This window comes from Biomphalaria glabrata, chromosome 16, assembly GCF_947242115.1.
Source record: "Biomphalaria glabrata chromosome 16, xgBioGlab47.1, whole genome shotgun sequence".
Lineage (NCBI taxonomy): Eukaryota > Metazoa > Mollusca > Gastropoda > Planorbidae > Biomphalaria > Biomphalaria glabrata.
Window position 1 is genome coordinate 13,104,883 of NC_074726.1, and position 25,811 is coordinate 13,130,693.

Here is a 25,811-nt window from a genome sequence, read left to right on the forward strand (position 1 = left end):
TTGTAAAGCCAAAGGAAGGTTTCTAATGTACTTCACTATTTTTACAGTTCCATATAGATTCTAGAACTTTCTATTGACCAGTGGGCATCCTCTAAGTGTTGCCAAAGTCTCTCTGTGAATGTAACAATGAGTGGATGTGACAATTAGGGCAACAATTTAAATTCTTGCAACAAGCCCTTTATTAATTCTGCCCATAATTTTTGCTTTATTTGTGCTTTTTCCAACACATCTATTTCAATCAATGTAGTTCTCTTGCATATTTTTTTGCATAACATTTTCATTCGACATTAATTTTTGTTTCGTATCAAACAAACACCATAGATTTGCCAAATTTGAAATATCAACTTAAAACCACTGTAAATTAGCCCCCCAAAATGTTCTACGATACTGGAGAGTTAAAATAAGTGGGGATTTTAACCTTTTAAACTATACACAGGGAAATGAAACGTATATTTTGAGATGCGTAATGAATGATCTTTCACTCCACATGATGAAGGTTTAAAACAACTCTCTATCGCCATTGTTAAAGGAACATCAAAAACTATAAATTTTACAAATAAGTATTCAATTAGTGGGCTTAATTCATTCAAGTACTATTACATAGTCTAATAAACTATGCTAACTTTTTGACTTAGATAAACATCTCTATTCCTTTCCTGATCTTTCATATTCTTAAAATATAAGAGAAACCTGATTTAGCATATCTAGTAATGTAAACTAATCAAATTTTAATTTGAAGAAGTATTATTTCAAATATAAAATAATATAATATATTATAGAATTTAAATTAAAACTTATTGATAATATATGGATATAAAAATGGATATTTTTAAAACAAATCAGCATAGGTAACTAGGTGCAACACGTTCCCCCTTGGGGGGTTACGCGTACCCCACTTTGGGAAACACTGATCTAGACTAAAAGTAATAAATATTTTTAGCAATGGTTTTTGTTTAGCTCAATTTTGTGCTTTTAGCTTTCTTAATAAGCTATGATCTTTATCTCTTGTCTGGAAAAGTTGGAAAGGGATAGGGGGAGAAAGAAGGGGGTTAATGGGTGATAGCTTTTTAAATGCATTTATATAAAAAAAATTATTAAAAATTGGTGAACGACCTGAATTTCAACTAGTGCACAAAAACCTCCTTAAGCCAATATAATAACCACTTTGCCACATATGCATATGAAAATAAAAGGTTTTATAGTTATAGTCATCTATTGTTAACTTCATACTTTAAAGCAGCAACCTGGAAAGAATAAAGGGGGCTTATTCAACATAAATTATCACATCACTCAAGTAAAATTTCTTTCCCTTGTTTGAGACATTAAACAAAATAATTCATTAACAAAAGTTAAATAACTTATTGGTTAATTTTTTTATATTAATTCTAGTTTTGTTGGGTAAAAGAAATAATTTCAGCTTGATCCAAAATTGGGTGTGGGAGAAATAACTAGTACAAACTTTTTACAAGACAGACAGAGTGAGTTGATATAAGCTTTATAAAAAAAATGTGCTCATTCCACATAAATGAATAGTCTAAGCAGCATACAGTCAACAAAGAGAAAATATAGGAAAGCGTATGAACATTTTAATCATAATTTCACATGCCAGTAGAAATATTATACAAGAAAATATGAACACACAAAAATTTACATAGTTAATGGAAGGGCTGAGTACATTAACCTCTGATATTTTTTTAGTAATATTAATAATGTAAAGAAAAAAATCACAGGGTTCTTAGTTTTAATTTTTTTTTAAATGTCAATAATTAAAATATATTTACATAATATATTACACTAAAGTAATTATTTTGTCAGTAAAAATCCTGACTGGGACAACACCTAAACATGTGAGGACGTAGTCTCTTCAAATTCAATGAAGCAGTGAGAGACAATATTTCATTTAAGTCAAACAAAAAATTAACTAGTTATCAACTGGTCAATTTTGAATAGACAGACCTCTGAATGAAAAAGATTTTGAATGTTACATTTCCTAAGAAGTATGTCTCAAAATTTCTTAAGGTCTCATAAACTGTTTAAATACATCTATTTCTCTAATCCTGCTTACATTTGCAAAGAAGTTTAGACAAATGTAGCTTCTAGAAAACTGTTGTTACCATATTTGATAGATACTGCGCTAAATTTTACAATATTTTTTTTTATAACTCAAAACTTGTAAAATCAGCAAAAGATATTCTTCTTCTTGAAACTGTCAGGTAGAGTTGAGCCTTCGGCTCTTGGAACTCTAAGCCAGCAAAAGTGAACAAGAGCTCCCTTTGACCGGCCTGAATGAGAACAGTGTACACTGTTCTGTCTGATGGGGTGTCAGACTCGCAGCCAGAGACCGCGTGCACCGGGACCCCTACCATTTTCCTTTTCTATACTAGGCTAACCGTGCAGGACACACCAACGGCCCCTTGAGGAACGGCGCCTGGATTGTGACAAGGTTGTGGGAGCTTTTTTACAACTCCGCACAGTGCAATGAGGATGCTCTTGCACCCCCTTAGGCACCCCCCATGGGAGTCTTGTTTTGCTACCCTTTAGCCTAATCGTTTCTTCCTATGATCGTTTCCACCTGGGCGCCACTATGAGGCAGGGTAGCATGCCCGGGAAGCTTAAGATATAACAAGAATATACAAAATCAGTTTTCTTTTCATTTAAAAAGTGTACATTTGTCAACAACATTTAAATAAGGTAAAGGTATAGTGCTAAAATAAATTCCATTTCAGTAGGGATCTTCAAATGAAACCTAAAAAGTACAAGTGGTCTGCAACTCTAAAAGACCCACCAAGTCAACACAGAAATACATACATGTTTTAAAAATTAATACATATTTCATTTCAACTATTTAATGAAGTGTACACTAAATAGTTACAAAACACTGTAAAACAAAGAAAACATTTCTGACACAGAACTTGTCAAGCTGTTTAGGAAGTTTTCCTTATTAGGGTTGCATAGTCTCTACTGAAGGAAATCAACACTGAATGAAGCCAAAATGCCTTTTGTAACAAAAAGTTTCTTTTTCTAATAATTAACAATAAAATATTTCAGTATTGTTAACTTTCAAAAAACACAAAAGTAATTTTGGTGATTCCTTCTGGTACTGGTACAAGTTATCATCAAAAAGGAATTACAAAGTTTACAGGAGTACCTTTTAAACAAGAAAAGTATAAAAAATACTTTTGTTGAAAAAACAAAGCTTATATAAAGAGTGTTTTATCAATTAGTTTGGATCAGTCATGTATTTGAATTTGTTTCACAAACTTTTGACCTATGTGTACCCCTTTTATAATTTTTGTAATGCTGAGTACCCCTTGCCGCCCCTCCACAATGTAATTTTATCTATGAGAAGAATGAAATTGTTCGTGCTGAAATGACAGACCATCATAATTCGGTTCCCTGGTTGTTAATTTTAATCTTTGATTTTGTTGCATGCTCAGTAGTCTGTTCCTTTTTTTACAACTTAATGTCATGCTGAAAAGTATGAAAAGTAGTCATAAGTATGAAGTTGGAAAAGGAGAGATGTATAGAAAAATGGAAATTCAGCCCCAGTCTCCTCATCATGAGGCCTCCATGGAAATGTCTAGTAGTGGAACTAGATAGGCTGAGAACGGGAAGCCAACACGGCCTCTTTCGGGCTAATTTGGGTGATCTTTTGTTTTTTTAATCTCACTTGGGGTGGGGATGAAACAAATATCCCAGTAACCCAAAGCAAAAACTATGCTGTGCAATTCCATGAAGGGGGCCATCATAATAAGAGCAATAGGAGTGGGGTTCGCCGCACTGAACAGTGGCGGTTACAGTATAGGAATCTGAGGTGAATTCCCCATGATTTGCACTGCGCTCTGCTGTTTACAGCGAGCAGGACCCGTTCCAGGGTTGTGGCATGCCATATTTACAGTACAGTCCCCTTATTCGGTTCATGGCTGCACTGTTGGAACCCTCAGACAGGACAAGGGGTGAAGAACTCCCCGTCCATGCCTGCTCATTGGATAAAAGCCTTTCCTACGATCAATGGGATAAGGTCACCTATGCGCCCATTCCCTACTGGACTTTTATCAAAGGTACTGAAATAAATAAAAATGATAAAACTAATCTATCTAGATCTAAATGTTAGTTTGATTAGCTGGTATTCTTTCAAGATTAGTAGTCCATTATTAGGTCATAAATGTACTAAGTGGTTTGACAGCGCAGATCCCCATGACCTAAAGTTTCTTATGTGATCTCATAGAAATTGGGCCTGCTTTACTTGGGATCAAGAAGTTTCAGAAATGTTCAGTGTTACCAATTACAATGTATTAGAAGAGTGCTTGTATGGTCTTCACCATTACCTAAATGCACAGAGGCAGATATACAAATGTCAATAGTAAAAATGCTCCAATTAGTCCAAAAGTTAGTACATACTTACGCAAAATGCTGAACAAAAAATTCAAACATTTGAATTCAAAGTGTCACCACCTCAAAGTTGGTTCCATACAGTAGGACACCCTATTTTGATATTTGAGTTTAATTTACAACTCATGTTTCTGAGAGTAGACACTTTTAACCTCAAGCTATCCGGATACTTGATAGCAGTCAGAAGAGGGCAGTCATTAAAGATTGAAGTCATTATAGGCAGTTAGAAGAATGTAAAATGTTTTCCATGTTTCAGATGTTCCTTCAGAATTGAAGAGAATTTACTTCCTAGTCCAAACCTCCCACAGGATGATGGGGGATGGGAGCGGGTAGGGTTTGAACCCAGGACCATCAATAAGCCTGAACGAAAGTCTAGCCCACAAACTGCATGACCCAGGGCAGTTATTGTAAGCAGTCACTATAGATATATTATTAAGAGTTAGTAGAGACTTGTACCAGTTACCACTATATTTGTCAAACATATTTCTATTAAGGATTGTTATTGATTATACTTGGATATTATTGTGTGTCACATATTGTATTGTATATATATATTAAATGCATTATTGGTGTCAAGTATATCAAGTGTTATTTCCTCATTTTAGGAGAGATGTCTGAACGTAGAAGTATTCTTCCTGATTATGCCAATCATACATTCATACTGACAAATCCTACATAGTAAAACTATAACATGAATCCAATGTCTCCAAAAGACATTTATGTATCTCTTTTTCATGTGTTGACACAGTTTACATTCACTTAATTTCAGTTTTTTGCAAGCTCATGTGAGCTATTTCACAACCTATTTAGGTTTCACATGTAGGATATCTTGCCCAATACAAACCTCCATTAGCAAAATAACAATGGAATATATACACAACCGAACATTTAATTGTTATTACCTAATTATTTTTTTATGTATCTGCCATATTTATCACTTACAATAAATGCTTCAGAGACATATAGATGTATTTGACAACAAGTCAAGAAAACTTTTTAAAACTTATCGCCCTTGACTTTTAATTACCTTTAAAAAGAAATAAGTTAAAGAATTAAACATTTTCTAGATTTTGTGCATTTTGTAATATCATGTTTCAATGTTAAATAGGACAGCCCAAATATTTCCAAGAACAATATTTAACATTTACAATGTCCAGTGTTAATTCAAACATTCAAACCTTGTTTCTGTCCATGTCACTGTGTATTAATAAACTCCAGCAAGTTGAGAGCTGCGTTACTTTGATGAAATAATGAAGAAACATCAAGAAAAAAAAAAGCAGACTTGAGGTGGTGCATTCTAGATTTTTACATCCACCTGTTCAACAAGACAAGCTATAGTTGTGCTAATGTGCAGTGCAGTGAGTCGAGCAGCTGCATTACTTTAGCATCTTTCTTTCATCAAGATTGCCATCACACAAATAGACTGAAACAAATGGATATAGTCAGTGCTTTATTTGTTAAATGAAAAAAAAGGTGTTGGTACTCAGTGATGGATTGCCTAACTTTTAACTACTAGTAAATAAATAATAAATGTTAAAATACAAGAAAAGTAATTATATTTTCCCCACATTGAAAAAGGTTCTTGTATGCCGTTGCAGTGCATACCGGCACAAAAAAAAACACCACTAGATATAGTTAATAAAAATTAAATTTTATAGAAAAAAGAAATTAAATATTAAAGAGAATTAGGAAATTAGAATGTTTAAAATGTTGTAAAGCAGGCATGTCAAACATGACATTGGAGCCGCATGCGACCTGCTTGGCCACCTTAAAAATTATCAAAATAATGTTAAACTATTACGCTGGAAAATAAGAGATGACAAGCTACTTGAATTGAAAAATAGTATTCGTTAAACTGAACGAGAGTGAGTCTGCAGCGTAAGCAAGCTACATTTTGTCAAACTTAATTGCAAGCCATATCAAATCTTTTAGTGAATGTGATTTTATAATGGAGTGTGTCGTTAAAGCTGCTGAAGTAATTTGTCCTGAAAAGGTGAAAACATACAAAGAAATAGCATTAACTAGGAACACTGTGGCAGATAGAATAAATGACAAGTCAGTCAGCTTGTGTGAACAATAAAAGAACAAAATAGTTGATTTTGAATTATTTTGATTGGCTCTCAATGAGTCAACTGAAGTAACAGATGTAGCACAGTTGGCTATATTCATAAGGACCTGTGACAGGAATTTTGAGATGCATGAGGAGCTACTTGAGTTCTGTTCTATGCATAACACCACAAGCGAGGATGTTTTTGAGAAACAACAGGAGGTGATATTGTTTACCTTTGGTAAAGCTAGCTAGTCCTACAAGGGATGGCGTACCAACCATGAAATTTCTATTATTATTATATTTTTAGGTTAACCACTTTTCAATTGTTTATGATTTAATACTTGTGAATTATGAGAACTTGCAAATAAAAAACTATATAATAAAAAAAAAAAAAAACACAAAAGAGGCAAGATTGCCCATAAAAGAGGCATATAAAGCCCAAAAAAGAGGCAAAGAAAAGAGGCCTAAGGCCCAAGGATTCCTATGATGATAAAGCTAAAATTGAATAGCGCAAATTCTGAGGTTTCCTATACAAATAAGAAAAAAAAAAGAGATTGAGCCTTTACAAAACAATTAAATCAATTATAAGACTTCAGTTAGGCCAGGGCAGGATGTGGTAGCTGAGCCGTAAAGCGCTTGGCTTCCGAATTGGGGGTCCCGGGTTCGAATCCTGGTGAAGACTGGGATTTTTAACTTTGGAATCTTTGGGCGCCTCTGAGTCCACCCAGCTCTAATGGGTACCTGACATTAGTTGGGGAAAAGTAAAGGCGGTTGGTCGTTGTGCTAGCAACATGACACCCTCGTTTACAGTAGGCCACAAAAACAGATGAACTTTACATCATCTGCCCTATAGATCACCAGGTCTGAAAAGGGAACTAGTTAGGCCAGGTTCACATCTAACTTTGCATTCACTTGCACCTATCCTTTGATCTGCTGAAAATATTGAAGCCTGTCTGGGTGGACCACTTCGGGGGCCGATTTTGAGTTTGTGTTTCCACACAAACTGTCTTTGTAACCTTGTGAATTACCAAATTGTACTACAAATTCAGCTAAGGGACTGGTATGCCATTAATTATTGTATTCTATTGTTTCTAATTTACATAAAACTAGTAGGCTGTTTTGCAACTGATTTTTGTCTCCTGCCCCTCAGGTTATGGTAAGTTTTTATGTGGCCCATACACCTTAATGAGTTTGACATACCTGTTGTAAAGCAATAAAGAAGAACTATGAAAGATCAATTGTGAAACAGACTTGCCAATGAAACACATTTGAAAAGTCACACATTTGCTAGTCAACCATGTGACCAAAAGAATACTTTGTTTTTATTTGTTCATTCAATAGCAAAGAATATCAAAGCATTTTAGAATGCTCATTTCATTATTTTTGTCAATCAAAACATATTTACTCTCAGCCCCAATGCTAAGGTCATCGTTAGAAATTCTTAAATACATTTTTAATCATAAAATGCATATTTATCAAAAAAGAGGATTGCGATATTTTCTTTTTAGCTTTTGTAGAACATTTAGAAATAAACAACAACAGCAAATGACAGATAAATGTTTGTTTTTAAAGGAAAATGTGTACATTTTAACATTAGAATGATTACCTGACTCAGACCCTGATTGTGAGCAGTCATAGAGATCTTTCAATGGTGAAGGCTGAGCCAGCAAATTAGTATCTGAGTTTTGATGCAGTGGAAGTGCATGAGGATGCCCAGGCTTGTGACAATAATGATACAGCATGATCCCAGCCAATAAGGCTGTCATAAGGAAAGTTGTGGGTAGAACAATGACCAGAACTAATGTAGGGGTACAGCGTAAAGATTCTGAAATAGAAGAATTTTATTTTCAAAGTTAATGAGATTTAAAAAGAAAGTTTTCAACTCATTTGCAGTATATTTCTAATTACTAGAAGTAGTAATTAATAAAATTTTGGCTGTAATTCAAATTCCATTTATTGGCAAAGAGTTAGATGTTCATTTGGGTTTCACTTTATTCAACAACACATTAAACAGGGAGAGAAGCATCATCTATATACTATTTAGTGCAGTCTACATGGATGCAAACCAGAATAATTTATTTACTGCAGACTACTTGTATTTCCAAAGACTTTCGTCTTATCTTATCTTATATAATACAGACGTTACTTCAAAAAAGAAGATGATTACGTCCTACGCGTCATGCATTTAGTCATGCATATTAACCAATGACTTAAATTCTGCCAAGTCACTGGTTTTCCTGGCTAGCTCTCCATGCTCTAATAGCACTAGGGAAGAAGGAGTATTTGTACAAATTTGTCCTAGCATATGGGACGAGGAATGTGCCTTTATCTTTGTGTCTTTCAGAGTATTTTATTAAATTTTGTTTAGAGAGAATTTCATCACCTATATAGTTAAAATTTTAAAAATGCTAAAGGTAATGAAACAATAAAAAAAAAAATGCTAAAGAAAATTAAACAATTTTTTAAAAAAAGCTAAAGGTTATGAAACAGTTTTAAAAAAAATGCTAAAGGTAATGAAACAATTGAAAAAATGCTAAAGGTAATGAAACAATTTTAAAAAATGCTAAAGGTAATAAAACAATTTTAAAAATGCTAAAGGTAATGAAACAATAAAAAATGCTAAAGTTAATGAAACAAAAAAATTTAACAAGTAAATGAGTAACATAAAAAAAAAAGTTTTATTTAAGACAATTTATTAACAATTTCCCTCTCCTCCACCACATACAAAAAAAAAATCCTGGCTATGCACATATTTAAATCTACTCAAGAGTATATAAAATTCTAAGTCAGTGATATGGATTCAGACATGTAAACATTAAAAGACAGTATTCTTAACTAGAATACTGGATTTAGTTAGAGATAGTATCGAACAGTGATGCTCAAACTATGGTCACACATATATCTGGCCCTCTGAAAAATTGGCACAATCAATAAAGAGGCTAAAAAAGTATTTATTTTAGACTTTTCCTTTGTTTGTTTCATTCTAATCTATTGTACTGTAATATTCATATGTTTTTTTTTTCTTGTAAGAAAACAGCTTTTATTTTTTCAGTGACAAGAGTTGACAGTTATAGGAAAATTCATTGGCTGTCTTGAGCTTGCCCTGTCCTTGACATCTTGTGTGTGTAACATAGGGCATCATTTTGGTTTGCTTTCTTTTGATATCAAAGCAAGTGGTACCTTACCATTTAACATTTGTGTATTTATGACTCTGAATGTAGAAACTTCAAGGAAAAATTGACAGATTCTTTTTGTGGAACATGATAATAATTCAAAATGTTTGATTTCTACAGAAAGTGTGGCTGTTTTTAAAGAACTTACATAAAAAGGCTTTGTAAATCAAAATGTGGTAGCATTCTTGGTTTAAGATGCAAAGAAAGATTTCTAAATTACCGGTACTCTTAGAGTTGACGAAAGTATTTACCAAAAAAGAGACAAAAATGAGTTGGTGGTTGGGCCAGCTACAGAGTTGCTTACATTATAAGAAGAGAAATGATGAGTGCTTGCTAGCAGCAATGGAAGAAACTCATCCTGAAAAAAATTTTATGCTGAGGCCCTAAGTATTTCGCATGAAAATCGCAAAATGAGTAAACAATATGGGTATAAATCTACATTTAAATTTAAATGACAGAGCAACAGATTTCAAAGCATTTTCTATTGTCTATTGTCTACTGAAATATATGATACCCTGCAACACTTGATACAAACAGCAACTTTTTAAGTCACAAAGGTTTTAGAAGCTATAAGGAACATGGTGTAAAAAAAAAAAAAGAAGTTAGAGATAACTTAGTTGAAGTGACTACTAATGTCACCAGAAGTATTGTTGCATGTCGCAGCGGACTGGTTATTAGAAAAGTTGTCAAGTTAAATGGATTCTCTCCAGTTTCATTGCATTCATCAACAACATCTCTGTTGCAAGGTGTTCTATCTTGACTATGACATAATGTTTGTGTTTTGTTTATTAAATTTCAACAAGTCGCAATCATTGAGCCACACAACTTTCAAAACTTTCTGACAGAGAGTCTGAATATGAATACATCCTATTTCACAGTGGAGGAAAGGTATTAAGTGACTTTTTCATTTGAGACAGCTCTATTAAAATTTGTCTTTCTCGAAGAAAGAAAAATCTAACTTCTGAGGCTCTTGAAGGATATATTCATAAAAATTGTGTATTTTCACAATTTAAAGAGTAAAATTTGTCTTTTTTGTAATTCCATAAGTGGCTGATGTTTCAAGTGCCCTGACAGCTCTACAACTGAAACTGATTGACTTAAGATGCCAAACATCCCTGCTTGAGAAATTTTGAGAGATGTAAACAATTGATTTCTACACTGCGTTGCCTTCATTTAAAAAAAAAAAACGTGTTTAGGATGATCAAAATGTTTACAAGCAATTAAATGAGTAGACAAACTTTTTCAGTTATACAATGTGTGAAACCCATGTAATGCAATAGCCTTATGGTGTAAGTAGGCCTACTAAAGGCACTAAAAAAACTATACAAAATGGTTTATTTCCTTTTTTTGAAAATCGTGACACAATAGTCTGGAAATAAAAATGGCCAGCAGGCCAAATAAGGTTGGGCATCATAGATGATTCTAGTTTGGTGATATAGAGCCAGACATAATAGACATTAGTATAGACTGATTTTTACATAAGACAATATGAAAAATCTTCCAGAACATCTGTTGATTTATTTATCTCTTTCCTGAAAATATGCTGAAATTTTCAATGAAATGTGTTTAGAAAATAAATGATGTAGATCTTAGACCAGGAGCATGGTGGCTGTGCAGTAAATCGCTTGGCTTCTGAAAGGAGGAGGTCCTGAGGTTGAATCTGTCTGAAAATGAATTTTGAATTTTGGAATTAGAGGGTGGCTCTGAATCCATCCAACTGGATGCATATCTTTAGTTGGGAAAAGTAAAGGCAGTTGGTCATTATGCTGGCCACACATAACCCTCAGCCATACAATCAGATGACCTTTACACCATCTGTCATATAGATCACATGGTCTGAAAGGTGTACTTTACATTTACTTTTTTAGATCTCAAGAACAAAGTAAATTTTAAGATGATTGTATTTTGAAAAATTATCACCCCTCAAAACAGAGTTTCCCCTGTGTTTATTGTTTTAAAATGTTTTACATGTTTTGGACGTTTCTTCAGAGTTTAAGATTATCTACTTCATAGTCCGAACCTACAGCAGGACGGCAGGGGATGGTAGTGGGCAGGGTATGAACCCTCAACCATCGAGACAGCAAAACAACAGTCCAGCGTGAATACCAATCAGCTAGTTTTTTTGTCCCAAAAATTTACATAAACTGTTAAATTTCTAGGTAAATGGTTAGAGACATTTTTTAGATCTGCATCCACCCATACACAATTCTTCATAAAGAGTTTGCACGCTAATTAGAGAAATTATTAAAAAAAGCAAACCTTCATCTACATCTTTTTTCTTGGTGGGGTCTGCAGCAAGTTCTGGTGTAATAGCATTGCAAAAGTCCTGATCATTGCAGCATCTCACATTCTGCAAATGTTTCACTTTATCTCCCACTTGGCAGAAAATAGGAAACGATTCTGTCTTTTGATGACATCTATCCATAGAGAAATTACATGCTTAGTAATAGTATCAGCATTCAAGGGTTTAGAGGAAAATGTTAATTATGATATTGTTTTCTATGTGATTAAAACAGCAACCTTTATTAGTATAATAGTAAATCAGCAATGAAATTCCCACCAAGCCTTTCTGATTAAGTATAGTTTTCCAAAAAGTGAAACTTGATAAGCACTGTACATTTTAATAATTTTTATTATAAGTTGTTTTTAAAGTATAAAATGGATTTTAAAAACATCTTAATTTAATTTTTTTCAAAAATTTACACTATTGGGATTAAGTTGTAGAGCATCAGATTGCCTTCATCATTACAGGGTTCATAGCCAATTTCATGAATGATTTTCCAGGTATTTTCCAGGTTTTCAAGGTAGAGTTTTAGATTTTCAAGGTATGCATCGCACCATAGCAAGCAATATATATGTATATATATATATTTACATACATATGACATAAATATGTAAAAAGAACAATATATATATATATATATAAATTTTAAATTTAAAAACCCACATTAAAATGTATGCTGATAAGTTGAAATCATACATCCAAAAAAAAAAAAAAAAAATTCATCTCTAGTGTTCCTAAGCATTTAAATGCAACTTTTTAATACATTAGAAAACACAAACAAGCTTGCACTACAGAAGAATAACTTTTTAAAAATATGAGATGTAATTCAGCTAAAACTGTCGCAATCTGAAGTTAAAAATTTTCTTAAATTGACATAGATTTGTAAAAATAATATTTCATTCTTACTATAGCAGTTGACTTGCTTTCCATCCATCACTTTTAAGTAAATTACAACCAAAATAACTCTACAGGCTTTTCTACAGCTGTGTGCGAAATATTTTAGTTAAATCTACAGTAGATCTAGACTCTAATTTAAGTCACTAAATTCGCGGACTTTTCACAGCTGTGAGAGAATTATCTTCACTCTATTCTATTGGATTAGCGTAAATTAAGTCTAGATCTAAGTCTAAGTCACTAAATTCGCGGACTTTTGTCGAATTATCTTCACTGAATCACCATAAATCTAGTCCCTAAAATTCGCGGACTTTTCACGGCTATGTGCGAATTATTTTCACTGAATCTACCGTAAATCTAGAGTCTAGATCTAAGTCACTAAATTCGCGGACTTTTCACGCTGTGAGAGAATTATTTTCACTGAATCTACCGTAAATCTAGAGTCTAGATCTAAGTCACTAAATTCGCGGACTTTTCACGGCTGTCACTGCTTCTACAGTCTAGATCTAATTAAGTCACTAAATTGGCGGACTTTTCACGGCTGTGTGCGAATTATCTTCACTGAATCTATCGTAGATCTAGACTCTATAGATTCTAACTCAATGTCACTATAACTTCGCGGACTTTTAACGGCTGTGAGAGAATTTTCTTCACTAGATTCTAGTGATTTAGCGTAAATCTAGAATCTAGCGTATTTCTAGAGCAATCCAGACATTAGATGATTAGATGTACCTGGATCTAGATCCTTAAATTAACTAAAATTCACGGAGTTTTCAGGTTAAGCGCGAATTATCTTAACTAGATCTAACTTAGATCTAAATCTAGATACTATTTCTAGCTAGATGAGAAGGATGGATCGTGAGAAGACTCAAAAGTAAAGTACCGGTAGCAATTATACTTAAACACTGAATCATAATCTCCAAATACAAAATCTAATAAAATACTCAGAAAGACACAAAGATAAGATGATATACGGACTTTCCACGCGAAGTCACTCTTACTGTTACAACAAGAAGATTTTCGGCGAGAGAGGGCCCGGAGGGGTGTAGCCTTCACATTAGGCTGCTAATTGCTCTAGTTATAGACAACAGTCACTACAGGCTAGATCTAGCGCGTCTTCAGTCGTAACAGTGAAAGGAAAATAGTGCTAAGTGAAATGCTTGCTTGAGCCAAGGTCGTTTTCAATCACGAGGTCGCGCTTCACAAGTGGGTGAAAGGCGGTGTACACGCGTCGTCACTGGTCAGCTCAATGTAACCGGGGAAAAAAAACGAAAATAAACACCAGGTATCGGGAGGGAAAGAACTCAAGGTCCAGTTTTAAAATTCAAGGTTTTTTCACCATTTCTTACGAAATTCAAGGCTTTTTCAAGGCCTTGAATTTAATATGAAATTCAAGGTGTTTTCCAGGTTTTCAAGGTGGCTACGAACCCTGTCATTAGGTACAAATGTATAGTTTTAAAACAGTGTCAAGCTAGACAATAGTGGGGAAAAATGATCTTAAAAAGTAAAATGTAATTTACAACTAAAAAAGATAACAAATACAAAATATTTTATTGATTATCAAAGGGATATATATTTTATTTAATTTTCTTTTATTTTCATTATATTCAATTTCTTTCTCTCTTTATGAGAATCAATTTATGTAAAAAAAACTTTTATTTTACATATATATGTTAATACAAATTGTAAGTATGCCTCTTCTCAAGTACCACAGATCTAACCAATCTGTAGTTAATTTTTTTTTGGCATAGAACTACAGGTAATGTGAATTATTCTTGCATTTTGTTATTTACTAAACACTCAAAGTTAGGGGGAGAGTATGGATACCACGATATGTTGGCAGATTCTGTGGAGTGGGGCGGTAGCCTATTGCATCTACTGCCCCCCTGCTACACCATAACCCTTTATTATTATTATTTATAATTTAAACAAATTTATATTATGTCACTATACCCCTGATATGTGGGCATATAATATTGTTGTCAGTACCAGCTGGACCATGGAACGGGTTCCAACTGTTTTTTCCTTAGGGGGTAGGGTAGGATGGGCATATTTTTTAGGAGAAGTTACACATTTTGTGTAAACAAAGATGTCACTTATATAAGTTATAATGTATATTTTATATTACCTTCTTATATCAAGTCCCTACCTTGCTAATGACAAATGCAATCATTAATAATATTATTTTATGGAAATGAGATGGATGCCTGAGCATTAAAAATGTCACCCACACATCAGTTCCCCCCTCTCCACACAATCCAAAGGAGTGGCAAGTACCAACAGTTTCAGGTTAGCTGGGTCATGGGGCTCTGCCAGGGTGTAGCACTGAGTGCTGCTAACTGCTCATGATTTGTACTCAGGGTTGACTCCCAAAGCATGTCCCATGATTGGATATAGCAGCAAGGCAGTAGAGGTTTGTACTCTTTTCCTTCTCCTAACGAGCCCCTCCTGCCCAAAGCTTACTGGTTTAGTAGGTGCCAGTTACTTGCCTTTGCCCCTTCTCCTTTTAGTGAAAACAGTTCAGCAAGACTCAATATCTGAGACACACATAAAAGCCAGGAGTTACACTAGTTGTGAGAGGCTATTTGAGACACATGCCATAAGGAAGCATTTTATAGGTAGTGAAGTGCTTATTTCCATTATCACTTCTGGCAATGACAACCTTGTGGAACCATTAGTAATATAAATAAATATAAATTGGAGAGAAGACCTGTAAAAAGGATAGTCAAATATGGTTCTAAACATTTTTTTCTTTGGCATAACTTAACAATTATTGATAGAAAGACTTAATTTTGGAAAAAAATAGATTTCATAAGAAACTTTTAAGTATAACAAATGAGATGAGTTTTTCCCTGGTCGCCTTTTCAAACCAAATTAAGAGTAATATGCCTAATCTATTTTTCTTTCCATTGGCCAATTTCTTTTTCTATTAGTTTTCAAAGACTAATATATAGTTTTGTTACAAAATGAAGTTTCATGCAGACATATGGATCATAATTAATTACTTAAATATGAATGTGTCTTTTAAATATTATTTTTATAAGACAATTCTGGGGAAACTCAAACTATAAGGAATATTTTGCGACAGGGTTGAAGGTGCGTGCCTATAGAAAAAAAATGGTTGTATTTGCAATGTAGTTAGAGCCTATAAATTTTAATACTTATCAAATTAAAGATTAGACATTTTAATATGTATCCACCAAGCATATTCTAACGTTTTGAGATCATTAAAACTGTAGAATTTTCCCATAGCATTGAACCATCATTCAGTTGAGGTCTTCTGCCAACCAAAACAGGCCTTCTACTAGAGATTTTGCTTAGCATAAAGATTATCTTACACTGAATAAGCTTATGCTGCATTTGCCTCAATTAATTTGACCTGCCTTTTATTTATATGATGGATAGTGAGCTGTAGAAGTCAGGTGAATGTGTTTATGCATCTACAAATGCAAGAAAACGCTTCGTCTGGTGCTATACCCAGAACCCTACTGGGGGAGCTTACAGCAGCAGACCCCTTTGCTGTTGAAGAAGAGAAGCACTAGCGTAATTTTTTCTGCCACAGTTTAAAAACAACTTTCAAAATTCATATATATATATAATGCAAGTATATTACATATGCAGCAAGATTTGAATATAAAAAACTAATATAGCACTACAATAAATAATGTTAACTTACGTTCTCATTATGTTTATCTCATCTTTGGGTCTAATCACTCCATATTCATCTTTTTCTGTGACTCTTATTATCGCGGACATACAGTAGCCGTCTTCAACATAACATGTTTTGTTTTCTTTGCCAGTGCAGGAATAACATTCTAAGCAATTTAAACCTAATCAAGCAGAATAAACAAAATGTATTACAACCTATAGAAGAGACTAGCAAATTTCGGGGGCCGATTTTGAGTTTGTGTTTTCACACAAATTGTCTTTGTAACCTTGTTATTTATTGTCATTGTAGGATACATGTTTTAGACAACTGAAACATAACGATCTCAAACATTTGAATTGTTGCAGCATAACTATTTTGACCAGTTTCGTTTAAGCTAATAATAGACCATCATTTAATAGTACATGTTATTGTAGATAAAATTTTCATTACAGAAAAGTCTATGACAATGGTTCTCGCACAAAAGAACGTTAAGAAAATATAATGTTGATATGGTTTTACCTAAATAGTCTAATTAAGCAGAAATTGAAAAATCCCAGAGCTTTATTTGTAATAAGTTCTATAAACTGCATCAATGAGGCCGAAATAAATGCAATGTCATTTTGGTACTCAACATCCAAACATTGTCAACAAGATACCTGGTACTTTAAGGTAAAGATATGTATTTAAAAGATGGCAATTTTAAAGACGAGTTTCTCTTTTGCACATATCTGCAACTGACAACAGAAGCTTGTGATTTTTTGGGGTAAAGTAGAAATTTTGTTTGAAAAATATTAGTGGTGTCAATACAGATGGTGCTCAAATTTTTCAAGTATGTTAGTCTGGATTTCAAAGTTTGGTAAAGAATGAGTCATCAAAAGTTATTGTCACTCACTGTATGATTCAAGAACGAATATTAGTAACCAGGACACTGCCACAAGAATTACAAGTAATTAAAAGGTAACAGCATGGATGAAATGCACCATGGCTTGATTTGTCTGAAACAATCTGATCCTTACTAATACAAGTTCAAATTGGCAAACAGCATTAAAATTTTATCTGTCTTATCTGCTCTCTATGAGGAAAATGAAAGTGACAAACAAAAAAACGCAAATCTGTGAAAGAACTTTTGTGAATTCATGCTCACAAAATATCATCCTACTTTACAAATCTACCTGATATCCTGCTTGCTTCTTACACTTTCCAGAAGTTTATTCACAGTCAAAGATGAAGATGTTCCAGAGAAAGAGCTTATTGAACTAATTAATAGAGATGTAGAGAAAAATTATTTCTCTTAAAAGTCAATTACATAAATCTGGATCAAGTGTTTGCAGTCATATTCCGATTTGTCTGCACTGCGATTTATTTTACTATTTCAAATAATTTTTTTCTCGAAACATGATTTTCCAGCTCTTTAATCATGAAATCTAAATAAATGCAGAAAATAACAGTTGTGGTGATTTTGCAAAGATTGTTACAAGAATCCCAAATCTCGTAAAACAGAAACTCAGAAAATTGCAACAATATTGTAGCAAAGTAGCTTACTATTGTCCCGATCAATACCTGTGCTTTGTCATGCTTTTCATATAATATGCAAGATGGGTATGGTGAATAAGAAATAGAAAAGTAATTAGATGCTCATATCAAAGATAAAAAAAATATTTTTAATTTAATTATAAGGAGCTCAGGCGCATTGGCTGAGCAGAGGACATGGGTTCGAATCCTGGTGAAGACTGAAATCTTAATTTCAAGATCTTTTGGCGCCTCTGAAAATGGGTACCTGACATTATTTGGGGAAAGTAAAGGCAGTTGGTCGTTTATGCTGACCCTCATAAACCGTCGAGCACAGAAACAGATGACCTTTACATCGTCTGCCCTATAGATCGCAAGGTCTGAAAGGTGACTTTTACTTTAATCATAAGGAAAGAGAGAGATTTGAAGAAAATAATTCCATACTGTTTCGTAAAACATTAAATTTTGACAATGCATATCAGATACTTATAAGAGATTTTAATTGTATAACCAAAGGAAAAGTTATAAGTTAATTATGCTTATGAACAAAAATAATTTTGCGGGGGGGGGGGGGGGGGGGGGGGGGGGGGGGGGGGGGGTTGATGTAGAGTGGGCAATTGCAGAAAGGGGAATATGATGTCGCCCTGGCTTCTCTACCAGATCTTCCAGAATATGAATGCCTAGATGAGCTACCGAGCCCTGGTGATCTAAAAAAAAAAGGATTAATTGCATTACTCTAAGAACTAAGCAATGAGCTAGCACCAGTGTTCAAAATTCTTTCCAGGCATCTCTTAACCAGGGCAGAATACCAAGGGACTGGAAAGAAACTTATGTCACCCCCCCCCCCCCATTTAAAAAAAGGGGAAAATCTGACAAGTATCACTAACCAACATCACATGTAATATCCTAGAACACATAAGATGTAGCAACATAATAAACTACTTAGACAAATATATTGTCCTTACTCCATACCAACATGCCTTTAGGAAATATAGATCATGTGAAACACAACTAGTAGGACTAATAGATGATTTTTCAAAAGGTTTCGATAATAGTGAGCAAATAGAGGCTATGTTATTAGATTTTTCCAAGGCTTTTGACAAAGTTCACCACCATAGTTTGCTTAAACAATTAAAATATTTTGGCATTGATGGTCCATTGCATCAGTGGATTAAGAATTTTCTGATAGGGAGAGAACAAACTGTAATAATAAATGGCTCTAAATCAGGGGTGGGCAACCTCTTTCTACCGAGAGCTGCATTAAAAAAAATTTGGGGATGGGGGGGGGGGGCATATACCTATATATATTGCACTACAATTGAGGAATTACAACAAGAGTTCTTGAACCAATTTTACGAACAATTTTTTTTATTTGCCGTCTGTTAAGATCACAAAATTTTTAACACAAATGTATAGTAGTACTTAATATAAAGTATATAACTGTTTACTCTCGTACATAATTTTCTGGAATCTTGGAACTAGCTAATTAGTTGTATTTCTTGTGACTGTTGTGAATTACAGTCAATCATCATCGAGCTGTTCTAACACTTGATCATTTTCAAACAAAAAAAGGTTTGTTCACAGATGAATGTGGTTTTAAATAATGTGAAAGTTTAACAGTAAAGTTTGTTTTTTTTAAATCCCGTGAAAAAACTTGCTGGAACTCTTTTTCAGATCATAATTTGATTTGAGGTATTTCCTCTAGAGCTGCACTAGATGGTAAGCTGAGGGTATTGAAAACTGGTTGCAAGTTCTTTATGTCGTAAAATTTGCTTTCATATTCCACAATCAAGGAATCCTAATAAGTCTTGTACTTTGTAAACCAATTCACTAGAAATAGTTTACCTTTCACCAATGAAAATGAGAAAACTTGATTTCACTTGCTGGCCTCAAGAGATAGAATTGCTTTGTTTGAATAGATTTAAGATGCACATACATTTCATGTGCAAACAACATGTCGCAATGCTTCCGATGATAAACATTCTTCATTAGAAATATTAGTAACAAAGTTGCAGTCAATGTCCTTCAAGAAACCTAACAATTTCTTCATTGAGATTCGATATTATTCTAATGCTAGGCCAGTGGATACTACTGTGTTAACAAACATCGGAATGTTTTGTTTCCAAATCTTCAATTAATTTTCGGAATAGCCAGTCAGGCCCGGCCTTAGATAATTGGAGGCCCTAGGCAAAGTGAATTTGGTAGCACCTAATAAAATAGAAAAATAAAAATTAACTGAGAAAAAACTAAAAGTATGCAGTTTATTGAAAACCTTGTGTACTTTAATGATAACATTGAAGATTAGTTTCGCTATTTCTTCTCTAAATTTGATATAATAGTAAGTCTTGTATGGGACCCCAAGCAATCGTAGGCCTTAGGCAGCTGCATAGTTTGCCTATGCCTAAGGTCGGCCCTATGTCAAAATTGTTATATGGATTTTAAATGCAGCTTTGTGTAAACTTTCCCATTATTAGTTTATGGTTGGGAAATTGTACATTTTATTTAAAAAGCTTCTTTTTCTCAGTCTAAGCACGGGCTCCATCAGTTGTTACCCTTGCCATCTTGTAGGCTACAAACCAACCCAACTCTTCCAAAACAGTTCTTCATATCATTGAATAAATACTGGCGTGAACTTGTGTCTTTGACTGAATTTTTTTGAATTATTTCCATTTAAAATAATCTTCGTTTACTTTAAACTTTTTAGAATGACGTTTAGAGACATTGTTTCTTTAGCCTTTTCATTATAAGTGATAATGAATCAAAACTTTTAATAAACCAAAGATATTTACAATTTTTATTGTTAATATATTTGCATTTTTATATTTGTGTAATGTGTGGGCACACCTGATTTCTTTAGGTGTCCGCCAGCAACATAAAACGCTTTGGCGGGCTGCATGTGGCCCGCGAGCCATAATTTGCCCACCCCTGCTCTAAATCAACACCTATTACAGTAAACTCAGGTGTAGTGATGGGAACTAAACTAAATTTAAAAAGCTAAACTAAAACTAAGATTCAACTAAAATAAAGCATGTTAAAACTTAAGTTTATCATGAATTCCAAAATGTAAGCTAAACTAAAGAAGATTAATTAAACTATTACAAACTTGTTCATAACTTTTGTTTTGAGGGGGGGGGGGAGGAGTGGTGATCTAGATCTAACTATAATTATCATCTGATTCTATGCCTACGGCTCGAACTATATATATATATATATATATATATATATATATATATATATTCTTTTAACATTGTAGAACATATTAAAAAATAAAAAGTAATAAGGAAGATGTTTCATACATAAACGTTGATGCACAATGAAATTTGAAAAAGAAAATGTCTAAATAAATATGTGTACATGTTTTTTCCTCTTGAATTAAAACCTTAATCAGGTACTTTTTTAAACAATTATTTTAACTTATTATTTAATGGAAAACCTTACTTATACCAGTAAACTTTAAAACCTAATTAAATAATAAAAAAATGCCCATCACTACACAGGCGTACCTCAAGGAACAGTCAACAGTCTTAGGTCCACTACTATTTTCATTTTACCTAAACTCAGGTGTAGTGATGGGAACTAAACTAAGGAACAGTCAACAGTCTTAGGTCCACTACTATTTTCATTTTACCTAAATGATTTACCAAATTGCAATTAGTCCAGGAACAAAAGTCAGATTATTCAAGACGATTGCATGATATTAAGAACAATAAAGACAACACAAGATACAGAAATTTTACAAAGAGAATTATACGAATTACAGAAATGGGAATCAAATTGGAGCATGTCTTTCCGGTTCCAAGACAATTAATTCACTGACATTTTGTTCACCGACAAATCATTCACAACTTTTCATTCACGTGACAATTTGTTCACCAGACTATTCGTTCACGTGACATATCGCTCACCGACTATTCGCTCACAGACAGCTTGTTCACAACAAATCATTCTCGTGACAAATCGTTCACTGGATAGTAACATATTGTTAATATCATATATTCTCATCGCGTGTTTAATTTGTTAACATTAAGTATTAATTGTTATTTTAATTGGTTTAAATTTGAATATTGTCAATAAAAAAATAGATCTATTTAGATTATAATGTAGCTTTAAATTACTTTTCCATGTTAATCATATGATGTCAATAGTAACAAGAGTTGAATAATGATATTATTATTAATGATGACCAATCATAATGACAATGATTCCATGATCATGATGATCAGATATGATGATCATATCATATAATATATTTATCTATATTCTATATTTTAGATCTAGATCTAGTGACTAGTCATAGATCTATGTGATGATAGTTTTTTTATGATGATCACATGATTATGACTATTAATATTATGTATTCTTAGTTATACTTGGACTATAGAGTAAGCTCTTATATAAGGGACAGCCTATCAAATTCTCCTTTAGTGAACACGTTACTTTTTTTGTTTGTAATTCATTTGTTTTTTATGTTTAGAGCTAAAAACGACATTTTGGGACTGTGCATGTCCAATTTTAGATAAGTTCTGGTATTTTTGTTCCACTATTCCAAAGCAGATGGCAGTTTTTTAGATTCTCGGTAACCATGTACATGTAAAGCTATTGTTTTAACCTTGCCGTCATTTCACACATATATATAAGGGATAAGGGCTATATTTTGAGCCTGTTTGATCGTAGGCTGATGGGCATATCAAAATAAGCTTCCAAACATCTTTAGAAAGACATTCCAATCTCATTTATACTGTTAGCTGTTAAATAAAATTAAAAAAGGAGATGTCCCAACAAATAATAATGGATTTAACACATTCCCCTTTAGTGGACAAGGCAAAATCATGATAAGAAATATTATTGGGATTAATAAATTAAATTTTTTTAATGAATAAACTATTATAAACAAGACCTAGATTGAGATATCTAGAATATAATATAATATTTGCGGAGCAAATTTCTTCTATCTTCTGTCATATCTTTAACCAGTCATTGCAAACGTGCGTAATTCCAAACATCTGGAAAACTTCAGAAATCATACCAGTGCCTAAGAAACCAAAAATAGATTGCTTAAATGATTTCCGCCCAGTAGCACTAACACATATTGTTATGAAATGTTTTGAAAAATATATATCCTAAAACAACTTGTAGCAAAAGTCAATAACAGCCTAGACCCTCACCAATTTGCATACAAAGCAGCTAGAGGAACTGAGGATGCCATTCTATTGCTTTTGGACCAGCTTTATACGCATCTCGATATACCCAAAACATATGCACGAGTCCTCTTCGTAGATTTCTCCTCGGCTTTCAATACCATAAAGCCACATCTAATGATAAACAAACTGAGTAACTTAAATGTAAGCCCTTACTTGCAAGCATGGGTTCCAAACTTTTTAACCCAACGGCCCCAGTATGTTAAAGTCAACAACACCAAATCGTCAACTCGAGTACTATGTACGGGTGCTCCACAAGGTTGTGTACTTTCTCCTGTGCTATGTACACTCTTTACACTAATGACATAAGAAGCATCTATGACTCAGTTAAACTCATTAAATTCGCTGATGATACTGCCATAGTCGGTCTTATTTCAGGAGGCGAAACTCAGTATCGCAGCTCGATAGAAGAGTTTACAAACTGGTGCACCGACAACTTTCTAGAACTGAATGTACCAAAAACTAAAGAACTTATAATAGATTTTAGAAAGAAAAAACAAACTATATGTGAACTGCAAATAAACACTACATCTATAGAACAAGTAAAGGCATATAAATATCTAGGCTTTATCATCAACAACAAGCTTTCATGGGAAGACCACCTTGGAACTCTGACAAAGAAAACAGCCCAGCGACTCTTTTTTCTATACAAACTCAAAAGTTTTAAATTAAACAAGAAGATCCTTGAGACATTTTAAGGCGCGACTGTAGAAAATCTGCTAACATACGGAATAAGTTGTTGGCAAGGCAACGCCTCATCTAAACTGTTGCAACGTCTAGAAAACATCATTAAAAAAGCATAAAAAATTACACTCACAACATTACCACATTTAAAGGAACTTTTTGAACAAACGTGCCTAAGAAAAATCGAAAAAATCTTGGAAGACAACGGCCACCCACTCCATCAGAACTACGCCAGGTCGTTGCGAAGTGGGCGACTGCTGTCAATCAAAACAAGAACGGAGCATTAAGTGACCCATTTTAATCAATTTATTTTAAAATAAAATCTTGACTCTGAGTGGCAAATACAAAGGAACACAGCTATTTTTATTGTCCATTGGTTGAAGAATAAGACTCTGCTTTCAGTTTTTTTTGTAAGTTAAAAATAAAATAAAAATTTGACCTACTAGGGCTAGGCTAGTTTCCGAAAGTCAGTGTTCAGCTACTAACTTAGTAAATATACTAGTCTAGTTACCTAGTCCGGTATTAGTATACGACACTAGAAACGCTAAATCAGGTTTCTGTTATATTTTCAGAATATGCAGAAAAAAATGCAGAGGTATTAGTATACGACACTAGAAACGCTAAATCAGGTTGAAGTATCTAATTATACTTAATATAATTAATATAATTTATAATAATATAGATCTAACCCTTTATTTAGACTTTAGACTCTATTAGATAATTAGTCTAGATCTATACTATATGATCTACCTTCAACCTTGTTAATGTTTAGATTTATAAATGTTGCAATAAGAAGATTAAGCAGCAATACAAAAAGATCCATATCGGAAATGTTTCAATACAATAAGTTGAATAAATCTATGTCGTCCTATGTTAAGTTATAGATCAGATCTAGGTATTTCCGCTTTTAGTTGAATCTAATCTAGAACTCTAGCTCAGTGTTTCTCAAACTGTGTGCCGCGGCACACTAGTGTGCCGCCGAAGATTTGCAGGTGTGCCGCGGGAGTTTTCAGAAAGCCACAAGTGCAGCGTTACACAATCTGCCTACTATTAATTTTTTTTTACGTTGCGATGACATCCCCATTTGCAATGACCAGTAATAGTAGTGTGTCGCTCCATATTGACGGAAAGGGTTGTTAGCTCTTCAGGTTATGGCCGTTATGGCATTGTCCACTATACAAATATTATTATAATGACTCAAATGTAGGCCGCCTTAGCAGACTCACGTCAGTTCTTGAATTGGTTACGATAATAATGTGATAGTAAATGTTATTGTTTTGTCAGCCCCGTCCTGTTAGTGTAACCCACAACGCTGGCATGTTGAAAGAATGTGCTCATTAACAGATAAGGGGGGGGGGGGAGTAATTGAATTCATTTTAAGCCTATATATATATGGACGATCTAACTTGAATAAACCAGCATTTAATCTTTAAACAGACAAGCAAGTGTTTGTTAGTCTGTACTAGCCTACTATTACAAATAATAAGCGTTGTGTTTCATGTAAATTGTTTAGGTGAATTTTAATAATAACAAATTTTCAATAAGCATTATTCATTGTTATCCATGGAGAAATACGTTAGCAAGAATGAAACTGCGCAAGCGTTAAATGAAAAGCAAGGAACCAAACGAAGGTACAAAGAAGATAACATCGGATATGGTTTCATATCTTCGGGAACTGAAGATGCTCCATTGCCATTCTGTCTGATCTGCAATGCAACTCTGTCGAATGAGGCGCTTGTTCCAAGCAAATTGAAGAGACACATGGAAACAAAACATCCAGCTGTAAAAGCGCAACCGAAGGAATACTTTGAAAACATCAGGGCTCAACAAAATAAACAAGCTAAGAAACTTACGAACTACCTAAAGCTGCCAGAAAAGGGATTAATTGCAAGTTATAATATAGCTCAGTTATTAGCAAAACGCAAGAAAGCACACACAGAGGCTGAATCAGTCATTGCACCAGCTTTAGCAATAGTTG

General features: G+C 33.6%; 1 protein-coding gene across 1 annotated transcript; it reads right to left on the reverse strand.

The window, feature by feature from the left end:
* Positions 1–1,566: 1,566 nt before the first annotated feature.
* Positions 1,567–24,720, reverse strand: LOC106050378 (uncharacterized). The gene is made up of 5 exons (XM_013205336.2): positions 24,584–24,720; positions 16,470–16,623; positions 11,875–12,032; positions 8,049–8,267; positions 1,567–5,815 (listed from the first exon to the last, which is right to left on the reverse strand). The coding sequence occupies exons 1-5, from the start codon at positions 24,654–24,656 to the stop codon at positions 5,769–5,771; spliced, it is 651 nt and encodes a 216-aa protein (XP_013060790.2). The 5' UTR covers positions 24,657–24,720; the 3' UTR covers positions 1,567–5,768.
* Positions 24,721–25,811: the final 1,091 nt, after the last annotated feature.